Source organism: Microcaecilia unicolor, chromosome 1 (assembly GCF_901765095.1).
Source record: "Microcaecilia unicolor chromosome 1, aMicUni1.1, whole genome shotgun sequence".
Classification (NCBI taxonomy): domain Eukaryota; kingdom Metazoa; phylum Chordata; class Amphibia; order Gymnophiona; family Siphonopidae; genus Microcaecilia; species Microcaecilia unicolor.
In genome coordinates, this window is record NC_044031.1 from 712,336,095 (window position 1) to 712,351,255 (window position 15,161).

Here is a 15,161-nt window from a genome sequence, read left to right on the forward strand (position 1 = left end):
TATTTCAAAGAAACTGTTTAGACTAAACCAAACTACCCCTGTGACATTTGAACACCAGAACCTGTAAAGAGTTTTTACAAAATGTATTCCTGCTGTTTGGTGATTAGCTGCTTGTTCCTTCATCTTGAGTCTCAGTAGTCTGTTGGCAGACGTACTGTGACTTCCCATCTCACTGCCCTCTTACATCTTATTTCCTATAGAGCAAAGACAGCAAGTCATTGCTGGAGAGGTTGACGAGCCTGGAGACCACATACAACATGGAGACTGAGAAGCTGCGCAGTGATGTGACGCGCCTTCGCACATGCGAGGAGGAGGCCAGGAACTCCACAAAACACAATCTCAGCCTCCAGGAGGAAGTCACTAAGCTTCGCAAAGAGCTGAAAGACACGCAGTGCGAGAAGCTGCTCATTGAGGAGAATGCAAACACCTACAGAAAGGAGACGAACCTGGTGAGTCCTTCAGCCCAGGCCAGTAACAGCAGGTCAGAGCCATGAAACTCTCAGTACAGTCTTCTACTCGAGAAATTGATGGCTGATGCTAGGAGAAGAGTTTTTTTTTTTTCTATTTGTTCCATTAGGTTCATATTTTCACTTGATGCAAAATCAAGGACTGGAGATAACACTCATAAAACTAGCTCTCTGACTTGGTCAGCTCAGAAAGTCTGATTAAAATACTCATCAGAGGTGGATTGTATTGGCTCTCAACCCAGTTCTTGGGACACATTAAGCTGGTCTGGTTTTCAAGATATCCGCAGTGAATATGCATACAAATATGATTACAACTATAACCAATTACAACAACTGTTTTATTCATATGCATACAAAACTTTTTTTAATTAAAATTCTCTTAACATTATTAATCTGGTGATAGTGCTATAGCCCTACTTCAATATATTCACACACTCAAACCTCAATAGTAACCATAGCTTGTTAATAATTGCCCACATTCCATCATGTAACAATCAGTGAAAGTCTCAATGAGCAAATGATACACTTTTCTCAAAATTTATGGGCATTGGGAACTTGGATATTTGGTTCTCTCATGATCCAGAGCCTTTCACGAACTTGCTGACACGATGAGGGTCCACTGATCACGTTTTTGTTGTTGGATACACATTGATACCGCGACTGTTGCGGTGTTGGACATCGTGGATTTGGTGGAACAGAATTTTGAAAAGATTTTGAGATAAGTGTATCATTTGCTGTTTGGGACTTTCATTGATTGTTACATGAGGGAACGTGGGCAATTATTAACAGGCTATGGTTACTATTGAGGTTTGAGAGTATGTGTGAGTGTGTGAATATATTGAAGTAGGGCTATAGCACTATCACCAGATTAATAATGTTAAGATAATTTTAATAAAAAAAGTTTTGTATACATATGAATAAAACAGTTTTTGTAATTGGTTATAGTTGTAATCTTATTTGTATGTGATTGATGTTACAACTATATTGAAATTGAGGTTCCTATATATTGGTAGTGGTTTTTTTTTACAATGAATATGCATGAGATAAATCTGCATGCATAACCTCCATTCTCCGAGGACAAGCAGGCTGCTTGTTCTCACTGATGGGTTGACGTCCTCGGCAGCCCCTTCCATCGGAAAGTTTACTAGCAAAGGCCTTTGCTAGTCCTCGCGCGCCCATGCGCACCGCGCATGCGCGGCCGTCTTCCCGCCCGAAACCGGCTCGAGCCGGCCAGTCTTCTTTCGTCCGCGCTCGGTACGGTCGTGTTACGCCGTTCGTGCCCCAGAGAGTCGACCTCGCGCGTCCTTTTCGACGTGTTTTGTCCTTGTTTTTCTTTAAAAAAGTTCGGGAAGCGCTCCGGAAGTGTTCCGGAAGACCCTTTCGGGTTTTCTGCCCTTCCCGTAATTTTCACAGCTTTTGCCCCGTAAGTTTTCTTTCGTTGTCGGGGTAGGCCTAGTTTGGCCTCGGTCGAGATTTTTCTCCCTTTAAATTTTGGTGCTTCAATTTTCGCCATTTCGGCCTTTGATTTCGCCGGCGTGATTTTTCCGCCCATGACATCGAAGCCTTCCAGCGGCTTCAAGAAGTGCACCCAGTGCGCCCGGGTAATCTCGCTCACTGATAGGCACTCTGCGTGTCTTCAGTGTCTAGGGGCCCAGCACCGCCCTCAGAACTGCAGTCTGTGTTCCCTGTTACAAAGGCGGACTCAGGTAGCGAGATTAGCCCAGTGGAACGTTTTGTTCTCGGGCTCTTCGTCGACATCGGCACCGGAGGCATCGAGTGCATCGACGTCGTCAGCGTCCGGACCATCTTCCTTGGCTGCCGCTCCATCGACTGCATCGAGGCATCGGACCTCTGCATCGGCGCCGAGACATCGGATAGCTGCATCGACGTCGGTGGTACCGAGACTTCGTCTGCTGATGTCGTCAGACGGAGGTGCATCGTCAGGAGTGCAGGTGAGGGCTGTCCATTCCCCTGCTGGTGGCGGTGAGCCTTCGGGTGGGTCTCCCCCTACCCTGAGGGCTCCTGCGGTACAGCCCCCCCGGGATCGACCTTCTTCGGTCTCGGCCCCGAGGAAGCGACGGATGGATTCTACGTCCTCCTCGTCGGTGCCGGGGAGCTCCGGTGACATGCTTCGGAAGAAGTCGAAGAAGCATCGACACCGGTCTCCTCCCCGTGTCGGCACCGAGAGCTCTGGGTCGCCGAGGGATTCGGCACCCAGCAGGCATCGGCACCGAGAGGACCGCTCACCCTCTGTTCAGGAGGTGTCGATGCGCTCCACTCTGGACAGCCCGGAACAGCCTCCTCGCCCGGAACAGGTTCTGACGTCGACGCCTGCATCGACCTCTCAGCCTTTTTCTGCAGCCACTCTGAACGAGAGCCTCCGGGCCGTTCTCCCAGAGATTCTGGGAGAGCTGTTGCGCCCTACCCCTCCGGTACCGGCGGTGCTTGCGCCTCCGGTACCGTCGAGCGTGGCGCCGGCTGGTCCATCGCCCAGGTTGAGGTCCCCGACGTCGGTACCGCGTGCGGTGCCGACCGCGGCCACCTCCCAGGAAGGCTCCCCGACTGCGTCGGCGGAGGGAGCTTCGCCGATGCGGGCGAGGGAGTCTACCTCTCGACGCCCCCATCGTGGACGTGGCTCCACGGAGTCGAGCCGGGCGAGGTTGCAGACACAGGTCCGTGAACTTGTGTCTGACACCGAGGGCGAGGCCTCGTGGGAGGACGAAGAAGACCCCAGATATTTCTCTGACGAGGAGTCTGAGGGTCTTCCTTCTGATCCCACTCCCTCTCCTGAAAGACAGCTTTCTCCTCCTGAGAGTCTGTCTTTCGCTTCCTTTGTCCGGGAGATGTCTACGGCCATCCCCTTCCCGGTGGTTGTGGAGGACGAGCCCAGGGCTGAAATGTTTGAGCTCCTGGACTATCCTTCTCCACCTAAGGAAGCGTCCACTGTTCCCTTGCATCATGTCCTGAAAAAGACATTGCTTGCGAACTGGACCAAGCCATTAAGTAATCCCCACATTCCCAAGAAGATCGAGTCCCAGTACCGGATCCATGGGGACCCAGAGCTGATGCGCACTCAGTTGCCTCACGACTCTGGAGTTGTGGATTTGGCCCTAAAGAAGGTTAAGAGTTCTAGGGAGCATGCTTCGGCGCCCCCGGGCAAAGACCCTAGAACCTTAGACTCCTTTGGGAGGAAGGCCTACCATTCTTCTATGCTCGTGGCCAAGATCCAGTCTTACCAGCTCTACACGAGCATACACATGCGGAACAATGTGCGGCAGTTGGCGGGCTTGGTTGATGCTCTTCCCCCTGAGCAAGCCAAGCCTTTTCAGGAGGTGGTCAGGCAGCTGAAGGCGTGCAGGAAATTCCTGGCCAGAGGAGTTTATGACACTTTTGATGTTGCGTCCAGGGCCGCTGCTCAAGGTGTGGTGATGCGCAGGCTCTCATGGCTGCGTGCCGCCGACCTGGAGAATAGAATCCAGCAGCGGATTGCGGACTCGCCTTGCCGTGCGGACAACATTTTTGGGGAAAAAGTCGAGCAGGTGGTAGAGTCTCTCCACCAGCGGGACACCGCATTCGACAAGTTCTCCCGCCGGCAGCCTTCAGCATCTACCTCTACAGGTAGAAGATTTTTCGGGGGAAGGAAGACTGGTCCCTATGCTTCTGGTAAGCGTAGGTACAATCCTCCTTCCCGACAGCCTGCGGCCCAGGCTAAGCCCCAGCGTGCTCGCTCTCGTCAGCAGCGTGCGCCTCAGCAAGGCCCCGCGGCTCCCCAGCAAAAGCAAGGGGCGAGCTTTTGACTGGCTCCAGCAGAGCATAGCCGACATCCAAGTGTCAGTGCCGGGCGACCTGCCAGTCGGAGGGAGGTTGAAAGCTTTTCACCAAAGGTGGCCTCTCGTAACCTCCGATCAGTGGGTTCTGCAAATAGTCCGGCAAGGATACACCCTCAATTTGGCCTCAAAACCTCCAAATTGTCCACCGGGAGCTCAGTCTTACAGCTTCCAGCACAAGCAGGTACTTGCAGAGGAACTCTCCGCCCTTCTCAGCGCCAATGCGGTCGAGCCCGTGCCATCCGGGCAGGAAGGGCTGGGATTCTATTCCAGGTACTTCCTTGTGGAAAAGAAAACAGGGGGGATGCGTCCCATCCTAGACCTAAGGGCCCTGAACAAATATCTCGTAAAAGAAAAGTTCAGGATGCTTTCCCTGGGCACCCTCCTTCCCATGATTCAGCAAAACGATTGGCTATGCTCTCTGGACTTGAAGGATGCCTACACTCACATCCCGATACTGCCAGCTCACAGACAGTATCTGCGATTTCAGCTGGGCACACGCCACTTCCAGTACTGTGTGCTACCCTTTGGGCTCGCCTCTGCGCCCAGGGTGTTCACAAAGTGCCTAGCTGTGGTAGCAGCGGCACTTCGCAGGCTGGGGGTGCACGTGTTCCCATATCTCGACGATTGGCTGGTGAAGAACACATCCGAGGCAGGAGCCCTGCAGTCCATGCAGATGACTATTCGCCTCCTGGAGCTACTGGGGTTTGTGATAAATTATCCAAAGTCCCATCTTCTCCCAGTGCAGAAACTCGAATTCATAGGAGCTCTGCTGGATTCTCGGACGGCTCGCGCCTATCTCCCAGAGACGAGGGCCAACAACTTGTTGTCCCTCGTCTCGCGGGTGCGAGCGTCCCAGCAGATCACAGCTCGGCAGATGTTGAGATTGCTGGGCCACATGGCCTCCACAGTTCATGTGACTCCCATGGCCCGCCTTCACATGAGATCTGCTCAATGGACCCTAGCCTCCCAGTGGTATCAGGCCGCCGGGGGTCTAGAGGACGTGATCCACCTGTCCACGAGTTTTCTCAAATCCCTATATTGGTGGACGATTTGCTCCAATTTGACTCTGGGACGTCCCTTCCAAATTCCTCAGCCACAAAAGGTGCTGACCACGGATGCGTCCCTCCTGGGATGGGGAGCTCATGTCGATGGGCTTCACACCCAAGGAAGCTGGTCCCTCCAGGAACGCGATCTGCAGATCAATCTTCTGGAGTTACGAGCGATCTGGAACGCTCTGAAGGCTTTCAGAGATCGGCTGTCCCACCAAATTATCCAAATTCAGACAGACAACCAGGTTGCCATGTACTATGTCAACAAGCAGGGGGGCACCGGATCTCGCCCCCTGTGTCAGGAAGCCGTCAGCATGTGGCTCTGGGCTCGCCGTCACGGCATGGGGCTCCAAGCCACATATCTGGCAGGCGTAAACAACAGTCTGGCCGACAGGTTGAGCAGGATTATGCAACCTCACGAGTGGTCGCTCAATTCCCGTGTGGTACGACAGATCTTCCAGGTGTGGGGCACCCCCTTGGTAGATCTCTTCGCATCTCGAGTGAACCACAAAGTCCCTCAGTTCTGTTCCAGGCTTCAGGCCCACGGCAGACTGGCATCGGATGCCTTCCTCCTGGACTGGGGGGAGGGTCTGCTGTATGCTTATCCTCCCATACCTCTGGTGGGGAAGACTTTGTTGAAACTCAAGCAAGACCGAGGCACCATGATTCTGATTGCTCCTTTTTGGCCGCGTCAGATCTGGTTTCCTCTTCTTCTGGAGTTGTCCTCCGAAGAACCGTGGAGATTGGAGTGTTTTCCGACCCTCATCACACAGGACGAAGGGGCACTTCTGCATCCCAGCCTCCAGTCGCTGGCTCTTACGGCCTGGATGTTGAGGGCGTAGACTTTGCCTCTTTGGGTCTGTCAGAGGGTGTCTCCCGCATCTTGCTTGCTTCCAGGAAAGATTCCACTAAGAGAAGTTACTTCTTCCATTGGAGGAGGTTTGCCGTCTGGTGTGACAGCAAGGCCCTAGATCCTCGCTCTTGTCCTACACAGACCCTGCTTGAATACCTTCTGCACTTGTCTGAGTCTGGTCTCAAGACCAACTCTGTAAGGGTTCACCTTAGTGCAATCAGTGCTTACCATTACCATGTGGAAGGTAAGCCGATCTCAGGACAGCCTTTAGTTGTTCGCTTCATGAGAGGCTTGCTGTTGTCAAAGCCCCCTGTCAAGCCTCCTACAGTGTCATGGGATCTCAATGTCGTTCTCACCCAGCTGATGAAACCTCCTTTCGAGCCACTGAATTCCTGCCATCTGAAGTACTTGACTTGGAAGGTCATTTTCTTGGTGGCAGTTACTTCAGCTCGTAGAGTCAGTGAGCTTCAGGCCCTGGTAGCCCAGGCCCCTTACACCAAATTTCATCACAACAGAGTAGTCCTCCGCACTCACCCTAAGTTCTTGCCAAAGGTTGTGTCGGAGTTCCATCTGAACCAGTCAATTGTCTTGCCAACATTCTTTCCCCGTCCTCATTCCTGCCCTGCTGAACGTCAGCTGCACACATTGGACTGCAAGAGAGCATTGGCCTTCTACCTGGAGCGGACACAGCCCCACAGACAGTCCGCCCAATTGTTTGTTTCTTTTGATCCCAATAGGAGGGGAGTGGCTGTAGGGAAACGCACCATATCCAATTGGCTAGCAGATTGCATTTCCTTCACTTACGCCCAGGCGGGGCTGGCTCTTGAGGGTCATGTCACGGCTCATAATGTTAGAGCCATGGCTGCGTCGGTAGCCCACTTGAAGTCAGCCTCCATTGAAGAAATTTGCAAAGCTGCGACGTGGTCATCTGTCCACACATTCACATCTCATTACTGCCTGCAGCAGGATACCCGACGCGACAGTCGGTTCGGGCAGTCAGTTCTTCAGAACCTGTTTGGGCTTTAGGATCCAACTCCACCCCCCGAGGGCCCTGTTTGTTCTGTTCCAGGCTGCACTCTCAGTTAGTTGGTAAATTTTTTAGGTCAATCTCAGTTATGTCCTCGCCGTTGCGAGGCCCAATTGACCATGGTTGTTGTTTTGAGTGAGCCTGGGGGCTAGGGATACCCCATCAGTGAGAACAAGCAGCCTGCTTGTCCTCGGAGAAAGCGAATGCTACATACCTGTAGAAGGTATTCTCCGAGGACAGCAGGCTGATTGTTCTCACAAACCCGCCCGCCTCCCCTTTGGAGTTGAGTCTTCCCTTGAAGTGTATTGTCTTGCTACATACTGGACTGGCCGGCTCGAGCCGGTTTCGGGCGGGAAGACGGCCGCGCATGCGCGCGCGAGGACTAGCAAAGGCCTTTGCTAGTAAACTTTCCGATGGAAGGGGCTGCCGAGGACGTCAACCCATCAGTGAGAACAATCAGCCTGCTGTCCTCGGAGAATACCTTCTACAGGTATGTAGCATTCGCTTTATATGCAAACCTATCTCATGCATATTCATTGTGGATATCCTGAAAACCTGACTGGGTGTGTCCTGAGGACTAGGTTGAGAACCTCTGCTTTAGGGGCCTGTTCATCAAATTGCATTAAGTGTACGTTAACATATGAATTTGGATTTGAGCTTTAATTACTCTGCTTTCCAAACCCAAACTCAAACTGAGTTAGTCGGGTATGGTAGGTATTTTCCTGTCCCCAGAGGACATACAACCTAAAAGAGCATTTCTATAACTATAGATACATGCAGTTGCTTGTGCCTTGTCTGTGTAAGCGGACGAGTAGCCTAGTGGTTAGTGCAGTGGCCTGAGAACCTGGAGAACTTATTTCTATTTCCACTGCAGCTTCTTGTGACTCTGGGCAAATTATTTAATCCTGTTGCTCTCTGATTGCTGATCTTCAGCTGTTTGCCCATTATAGTCCTGAAATAAGCCATTCTCTGACCAATCAGATGGTTCTCGCCTTCAAGGTGGAGATTCACACACTAAACATACCAAGCAGCTGCTACTTTTTATTATTTTTGTTTGGATTTAGCTCATGCATTCACCAAAGCGATTTGCATTCAAGTATGGTAGGTATTCCCCAGTACCTTGGAGGGCTTACAATCTAAATTTGTACTTGAGACAGTGAAAAGTTAAGTAATTTGTCCCTGATTCCGCACCCAGTGCTCTAGCCAGTGGCTACTCCTCCACTCAAGACTTAACCTGTGGTTTTCTGTTGTCTGTAGCTGCTTTCAGAGCTTAAAGAACAGAACACTTCGTTGAAGACGGAGAAGGAGGAACTGAACCGGCTAATTCAGGAACAGGCCAAGTCCATGACAGGTTGGTACTTTTCTCATCTCAGGTTATTTATTTATTTATTTGAAACATTTCTAAATACTAGACACTTGTGAGACAATGTAACCAAAGACCGTAACGTACACTACCTGACCCTTCTTCCCCCTTTCCCTCCCTAAGTTCCCCCCAATTGTAACTACCATACATGCACCTCATTCTACCGCAATATCACTTTGCATTCATTCATACTATGTATTTGTTCAGGCTGGAATTGGCTAACGCTGTTAACAGTTATATGTAAGCCACATTGAGCCTGCAAAAAGGTGGGAAAATGTGGGATACAAATGTAACTAATATAATAATAATAAGTCCTAGGCGGTGTACATCAGGAACATACACAATAATGAATTCCCCTTACCGTGACTAGAAACTTGTGGCAGCAAGCCTAATACTTAAGCTATACTGAAAAGACCTGGACAACAAGAAATGATTTTAACTGTTCCTAAACTGGAGTATCAAAGTTATAATATGTAAGTTCACAGGCAAAGAATTCCAAAGAGACATGCCCGCAATCTGAAACACTGCTGAACGGTTAGATTCGTCTAACACTCTTAACGGAAGGCATATCCAATAAAAGTTTATCTGCAGAACATAAACTACGAGATGGCTGTTACAGTTTTGAATATGAAGCCAATACTAGGGGTTGCTCAATGCTTAAAAAATCAAGGTCAACACCTTAAACCTAATCTGCCAAAGCACAGGAACCAGTGCAAATCCTTCAGAGCTGATGCAATATGATCAGATTTTGACAATCCTGTCAGAAGCCTAGCTGTAGAATTTTTCACAATTTGAAGACAATGAATCATCAATTCAGTAATCCAGAACAGATAATACTAAAGCTTGCAAAACTGTCTGGAAGTTTACCTCAGGTAACAAATTCTTCAAATGTCTTAATAATCTTAACCTGAAGTAGGCTTTCCGAATAACATTCTTTATTTGAAACTTGCAATTTAGCTTAGAATCTAATAGAACTCCCAAGATACTTACATTCAGTAACGAAAACAACCTTAGTATCTGCAAAACTGAACACACCGAGCCAGCACTCAGGATCTGAATGATTAAACAATAACAGTATTTGTGTTTTCCCTTCAACTTCAACCTGTTGGTGCTAAACCAGGATCCTACTACTACTACTACTACTACTTAACATTTCTAGAGCGCTACTAGGGTTACGCAGCGCTGTACAAATTAACTTCTGCAAGCACATTTTCATAAAAGAGAGTCTCAGAGACAGAACACTTTACTGGGGGGGGGGGGAAACCCCTGAATATCAGAATAGTCGGTATTACACACCCATACCAGACAGAACATGATAAATTGGAATCAAGTAGATAGTAAATAAAACAGGAGAAAGAGCGGACCCTTGTGGTACACCTGTAGTAATCGGTACCCAAGATGAGTTCTTCTTACCTAAACAGACTAAAAAATAACATTCTGATAGGAAAGAACGAAACCATTCTAAGACCATTCCCTGAATCCCAAAAGAATATAACCAACTTAGTAAACTTTCATGGTGAATTGTTTCAAAAGTGGCAGAAATATCCCGGGAAACCATTAGATATTCCTCATCTCGATCAAATCCCACATGTATCAAATCAAATGTGGGAATCAACTACATTTCAGTAGAATTTTTACATCTGAAACCACCATATTGACAAACATCAATCAAATCATTCAGTTCAAGGAAATTATGTGATTGATCCAACACAAGCCTTTCCAAACGTTTTGCTAAGATTGGACAATAGTTCACAACTTGTTGAGGATAAAATGCTCCACCTGTCAGGAAAGGATGCACAACTGCCTGTTTCAAAGTCCCAGGGACGATCCCCTCTGATAGTGATTTGTTCATGATAGTAGATGAAGGAGTCGTTAATAATAATAATAATCAGAGAGCAGTTAGCCAAGGAACAACGCAAAGGATTCAGCTTGCTCATCACAGCCTTAACCTCCTTCTTAGAAATTGTAGAAAACTCCAACAACATATTCACACTTCTAGGCTGTTCAGAAGGCAAAATTGAATTACTAAAAGAACTTGTAATATCCACTACTTTCTTCTGAAAGAAATTGGCAAACTCTTGACACGAAGTATCACACAGAGGTAACACAGAAGATACAGTAGTTAAGTTCTTAACTGATCTGTTATGTTTGATCCTAATGAACAGTCTCTAAACCAGTTAGATAAGGGACCCTTGTTTCCATTTTGTTCGCAGAATTTAAACTTCTTATTTTTTTTAGCCCCTAGAAGCCACATTTCCTTAATATCCTGTATGGAGCAGCTTATACCAGGTTTCCCAAAGCGTTCTGTGAAGAACCTTTTGCACTTGGTTGTGCCGGCAGGTCATCACTTCATTCATGGAGATCTTTTCCATCATTTGTCTAGGATAGCTCTGAGTTATTGTGGACGTAATTAAAGCCTGCAGTCGCTACATATTCACAGCTCAAAATATTATAAAATTATTAGAGAATTAAAGTGTGGTACAGGTATTTAATTTTGCGATATGTGGAGCTCCATTTTACATAGAATGACCTAATAGGAATTAGAATATCCTGGTTGGGACATTCACTGTTCCTCCAATGTTTTACAGAAGGCTCTGATGAATGCCAAGAGGGATGCTACTGTCTAGGATTATTGCCCCATGTTGTAACAAAGCTCCCCTGCCATTTCTATGTGGTCAAATCACTACGGTGGCAATTTCTCACTCAGAGGTCATAGACCACATGACACCTCCTAGAACCTGCTGTGTCTGCACTCTGAGTCTGACCCATAGGTGTTGCTGGTCTCACTGAATGGAACTCACAGTACTGCAGCTGAGCCATCTACCTGGTCCAATGAACAAATCTAGTTAGCACTCATTTTATAAAGTCTCGTACTTACTAGGATTAAGCCAACATGACTGCTGTGCTGGCAAGGCCCACATGTGCCAGTGGAAACAAAAAATGGTGGGGCAGGGACAGTGCACCCCTCTAAAAAAGCAACAGGGTCTCCCAGCACTAAGAAGGAGAGACAAAGCAAGTTCATGGCCAAAGATTCACAGACATCCCGTGTCACGAAATGTCTAGCCACTTGCCTGGAGCTAACCGAGTGGCCACTTAGAGGGTCTATCCCTCTAAGTGCAGGTTCACCTGCTGCTTGTGCTCTACACTAGCACCCTCCTCCCACCAACTGGGTTACAACTGCCTCTGGGTGAGTCTCCCACTCTCAAGTTATCCCTAGTAATGTCTAGGTTACTGGGGCCACATTCCCAGTTGTCCCACGGTTCCTAGAAAGCACTCACGGACCCAACACACAACCCACCAGGATTCTTAGTCAGTCCAGACATGCAGAGTCAGTAAACTAAAAAAAGGTTTATTGTCATAAAATTATTGAACAGTGAACTATAAAAACAGATGGAAAATAACAGATAACTGAATAAGGATCAATTACAAAACTAAACATTTTATCACTACCTGGATAGTGCCTGGGAAGTACATGATATATAGCTGCTCACAAGTTACAGAATATAACTGCCCACTTTGTCTCAGTAAAGAGGTTTTTATCTCTCTACTTCCAGACTGAGACTGGAGAAAAATCCAGTATTTCCAGACTGAATTTGAGCTCCTGGGCCAATCAGAGCCCAGAACAACATTTTTTTTTAAGTATCTGGCCACGTCACTGTAGGTTACTTCTTTGTGTTAAACTAAAAAAGGAACAGTCATTTCTCTGTAACATTTTTAAACATAAAGCATGCACCACCTGCTGGCCAAAACAGAGAAATAAACTTCAAGAATTAATACAGTTTACAAGCTTACAAACCCACTGTTTTGTCACATCCAGCTTCTAATGGGTCTCGGTGAACTGTTTTCTAGTGATATGTGTGGGTGGATGCTAGGTACTGAGTAAGTGAAAGGGGAATGAAGGGGAGGATATCTACCAATGCCAGTATAAACAACCAATGCCAGTATAAACAGCCACACATTGCAAATGACAAACACTTTTCCAGAGCACTACTTGCTCCACAATTGTGTGGGGATGCATTCATTTTAAGTTTTATGGAGTTCATACACATGTTTGTAAATTTATATGGATATACAGACACTTACATGTTTAATGGCAGCCGCTAACCTCCAGATTCTAAGCTTCAAGCTTCTGAGATCCTGGCCAGCCTCAGGAGTCTTGATGCGTATACTTGACAATCACATCTATCCTTGGCAATATGTCTTGTAAAATAAGCATATGCTGGTCTTTAAAAAGACCACTGATGAAAGAAAAAGTATAGCTAGCATGTGAAATGCCGCTGTAGCGCTGAGGCAGGCACGTGTGTCCCGAAACATGGTCGAGTCATCTTAAAGAAACATCTTTAATTTCACATTGGGAGTCCTGAGTCTGTTTTCGAAGAGCCTGATCCAGTTCCCACTCCTTGTTTTTTGGCTGTGTCTATCCCCTGGAACTTTAGCATTCTTTCCACTTGTTATGGTATTTTTTGCATTAGTTGTGCTCCAGCATTTAATCCAGGTTTCAGCAGAGCACCCAAAGTTAAGTGCGAGTTCTGCCCTAAGCTAGTATTCTGTAAAAGGTGCGGAGCACAGAGCACCCTTTGCAGAATATTAGTTCTGTGTGGATCTTCCTGGCTCCATTTTATAGAATTACCCCTTATGGGCTAGATTCTTTATATGGCGCCTGAAAATTGCATTCTGAAAAAAATACGCCTAGGCATATTTTCTAAAGCACACCTAAATTTAAGCATACTTTATAGAATAGGCCTAAATTTCTGTGCGGTTTATAGAAAACGCTAAGCACCCATCTGCGTGAATAAGTTTAGTTGCGGGTAGTTACGCCTTGGCGTAAATCCTGATGCCTAAATTAGGCGCAGACCAGGTGTATTCTATAACAACGCGTGTAGATTTTAGAAATGGCCATAACCCACCCATTCCATGCCCATGGTCAAGCCCCCTTGTCAACTATGTGACTTAGAATTTACGTGCATCCCGTTGCAGAATACAATTCTGCGTGTAAATTCTAATTAATGCCAGTTAGTGTCAATTGCTTGTTAAGTGGCAATTATCAGCACTGATTGGCTTGTTAATTAAGTTGTGCGTACAAATCCAGAATACGACTGGATTTGCGCGCGCAACTTAAGTCGTGCTGTATAGAATCCGGGGTAAATGTGTAGGTGGCTTATATGTGATTTTTCAGTAATACTATCTAGATAGCGCTAGAACAGAGCAAAGGTCTTCCATCCAACTATATGGATAGCTGGCGATGCTCAGCCACTATCCATGGAGCTGAGCAATTTAATTTCGACCAGCAAAACGTCTGTCTCAAATTTAAACTATTTAGCAATATGGATTGCTGCTGAATTTTGCTCCTATATGTGAATGATTTAAATGCCTCAGCTGATTTTAAAAAGAAGCACTGACCATGGAGTTTAAATATTGATCTGTGTTTATTTTTGATTGACTGCATTTTCTCTTTTACATTTGGCAGAGGCCATGGAGAAGAAGTTGGCAGAGGAAACAAAACAGCTGGAATTTGACCTGAATGATGAAAGGCTGAGGTATCAAAACCTTCTGAACGAGTACAGTCGCCTAGAAGAGCGCTACGATGACCTCAAGGATGAACTCAATGTGATGGTGGTATGTAGTCAGGAACTCTTCGAGTCTGTGGACTCACTTAAACTGAGATTACATGCTCCGTTTTGTGGTCTGACGCCCTTCTTTTTCATTCTGGTTTGCAAGATCCTTTCCAGAACACTGAGCATTTCTGGCTTACCCCAGCCTGCATGAAAACCTCATCCTATGTCTTGCATATTTTACTAAGAATGGTGTTAGCAAATGACTATTCGAATTGCATTTAAGATCTCAACTTCCCTTCTTACAGTTGAATTGAGGTGGTGGTAAACTCAGAAAACCAATAAAGGATTTTGCTGGTTCTGGGACCAACTGGCCTACATAAAATTCTAATAAGTTCATTTTTCCCATCCTATCTGATTTATTAGATAAGTGAAGAAAAGCAGAGATAATGTTATGAGCTGTCAAGCTCCCGTTAATATGATTTCTTTTTAGAGGGTAACCTGGCAAGTAGAACCAGAATACAGCATGGTGTTGCACCAGATTTTGGGGTGTGTATTTGCACAGGCACTAGTGCAGTCGGGGGGGGGGGGGGGGGGGGGGGGGGGGGGCTAAGTTGGGACTGGTTGATGGATATCTTCTTGTGGCATGCAGCACTATAGCAGTGGGCAGGAAAACCAGCACATGGTCTTCAGATGGTATTCCTTCCTCGCACACAGGTTTGGAACAGCTATTGCAGAGCCTGTAAGGACTGGTCAGCTCACAGGCTTCATGCTGAATTTCCCTCCTGTTATGGTTATCTGAAGCTCCCTCTGGGTTTAAGGCTGGAACAAACCAAATGAGATGGGGGGAGGCTGGGGTAAACGACCCAGGAAAGGTTTATGGAGTAGCAGGAGGGATAACCTGCATCTTGAGAGGTTGGTCTGAGTCTGGCTAACATGGAGATAAATTCAGAGATGTCAAGGGTGGCTCAACCCAAAGCTGGAGATTTTTCACTGCTGTGCTGGAGATTGAAGGCCAAT

General features: G+C 47.1%; 1 protein-coding gene across 1 annotated transcript in view; it reads left to right on the forward strand.

The window, feature by feature from the left end:
* Positions 1-15,161, forward strand: part of MYO5A (myosin VA) — a 360,108-nt gene that overhangs the window by 262,889 nt on the left and 82,058 nt on the right. Inside the window, 3 exon segments of the mRNA XM_030189293.1 lie at positions 201-449; positions 8,484-8,577; positions 14,057-14,205. Coding sequence (XP_030045153.1) covers positions 201-449; positions 8,484-8,577; positions 14,057-14,205 — 492 coding nt within the window.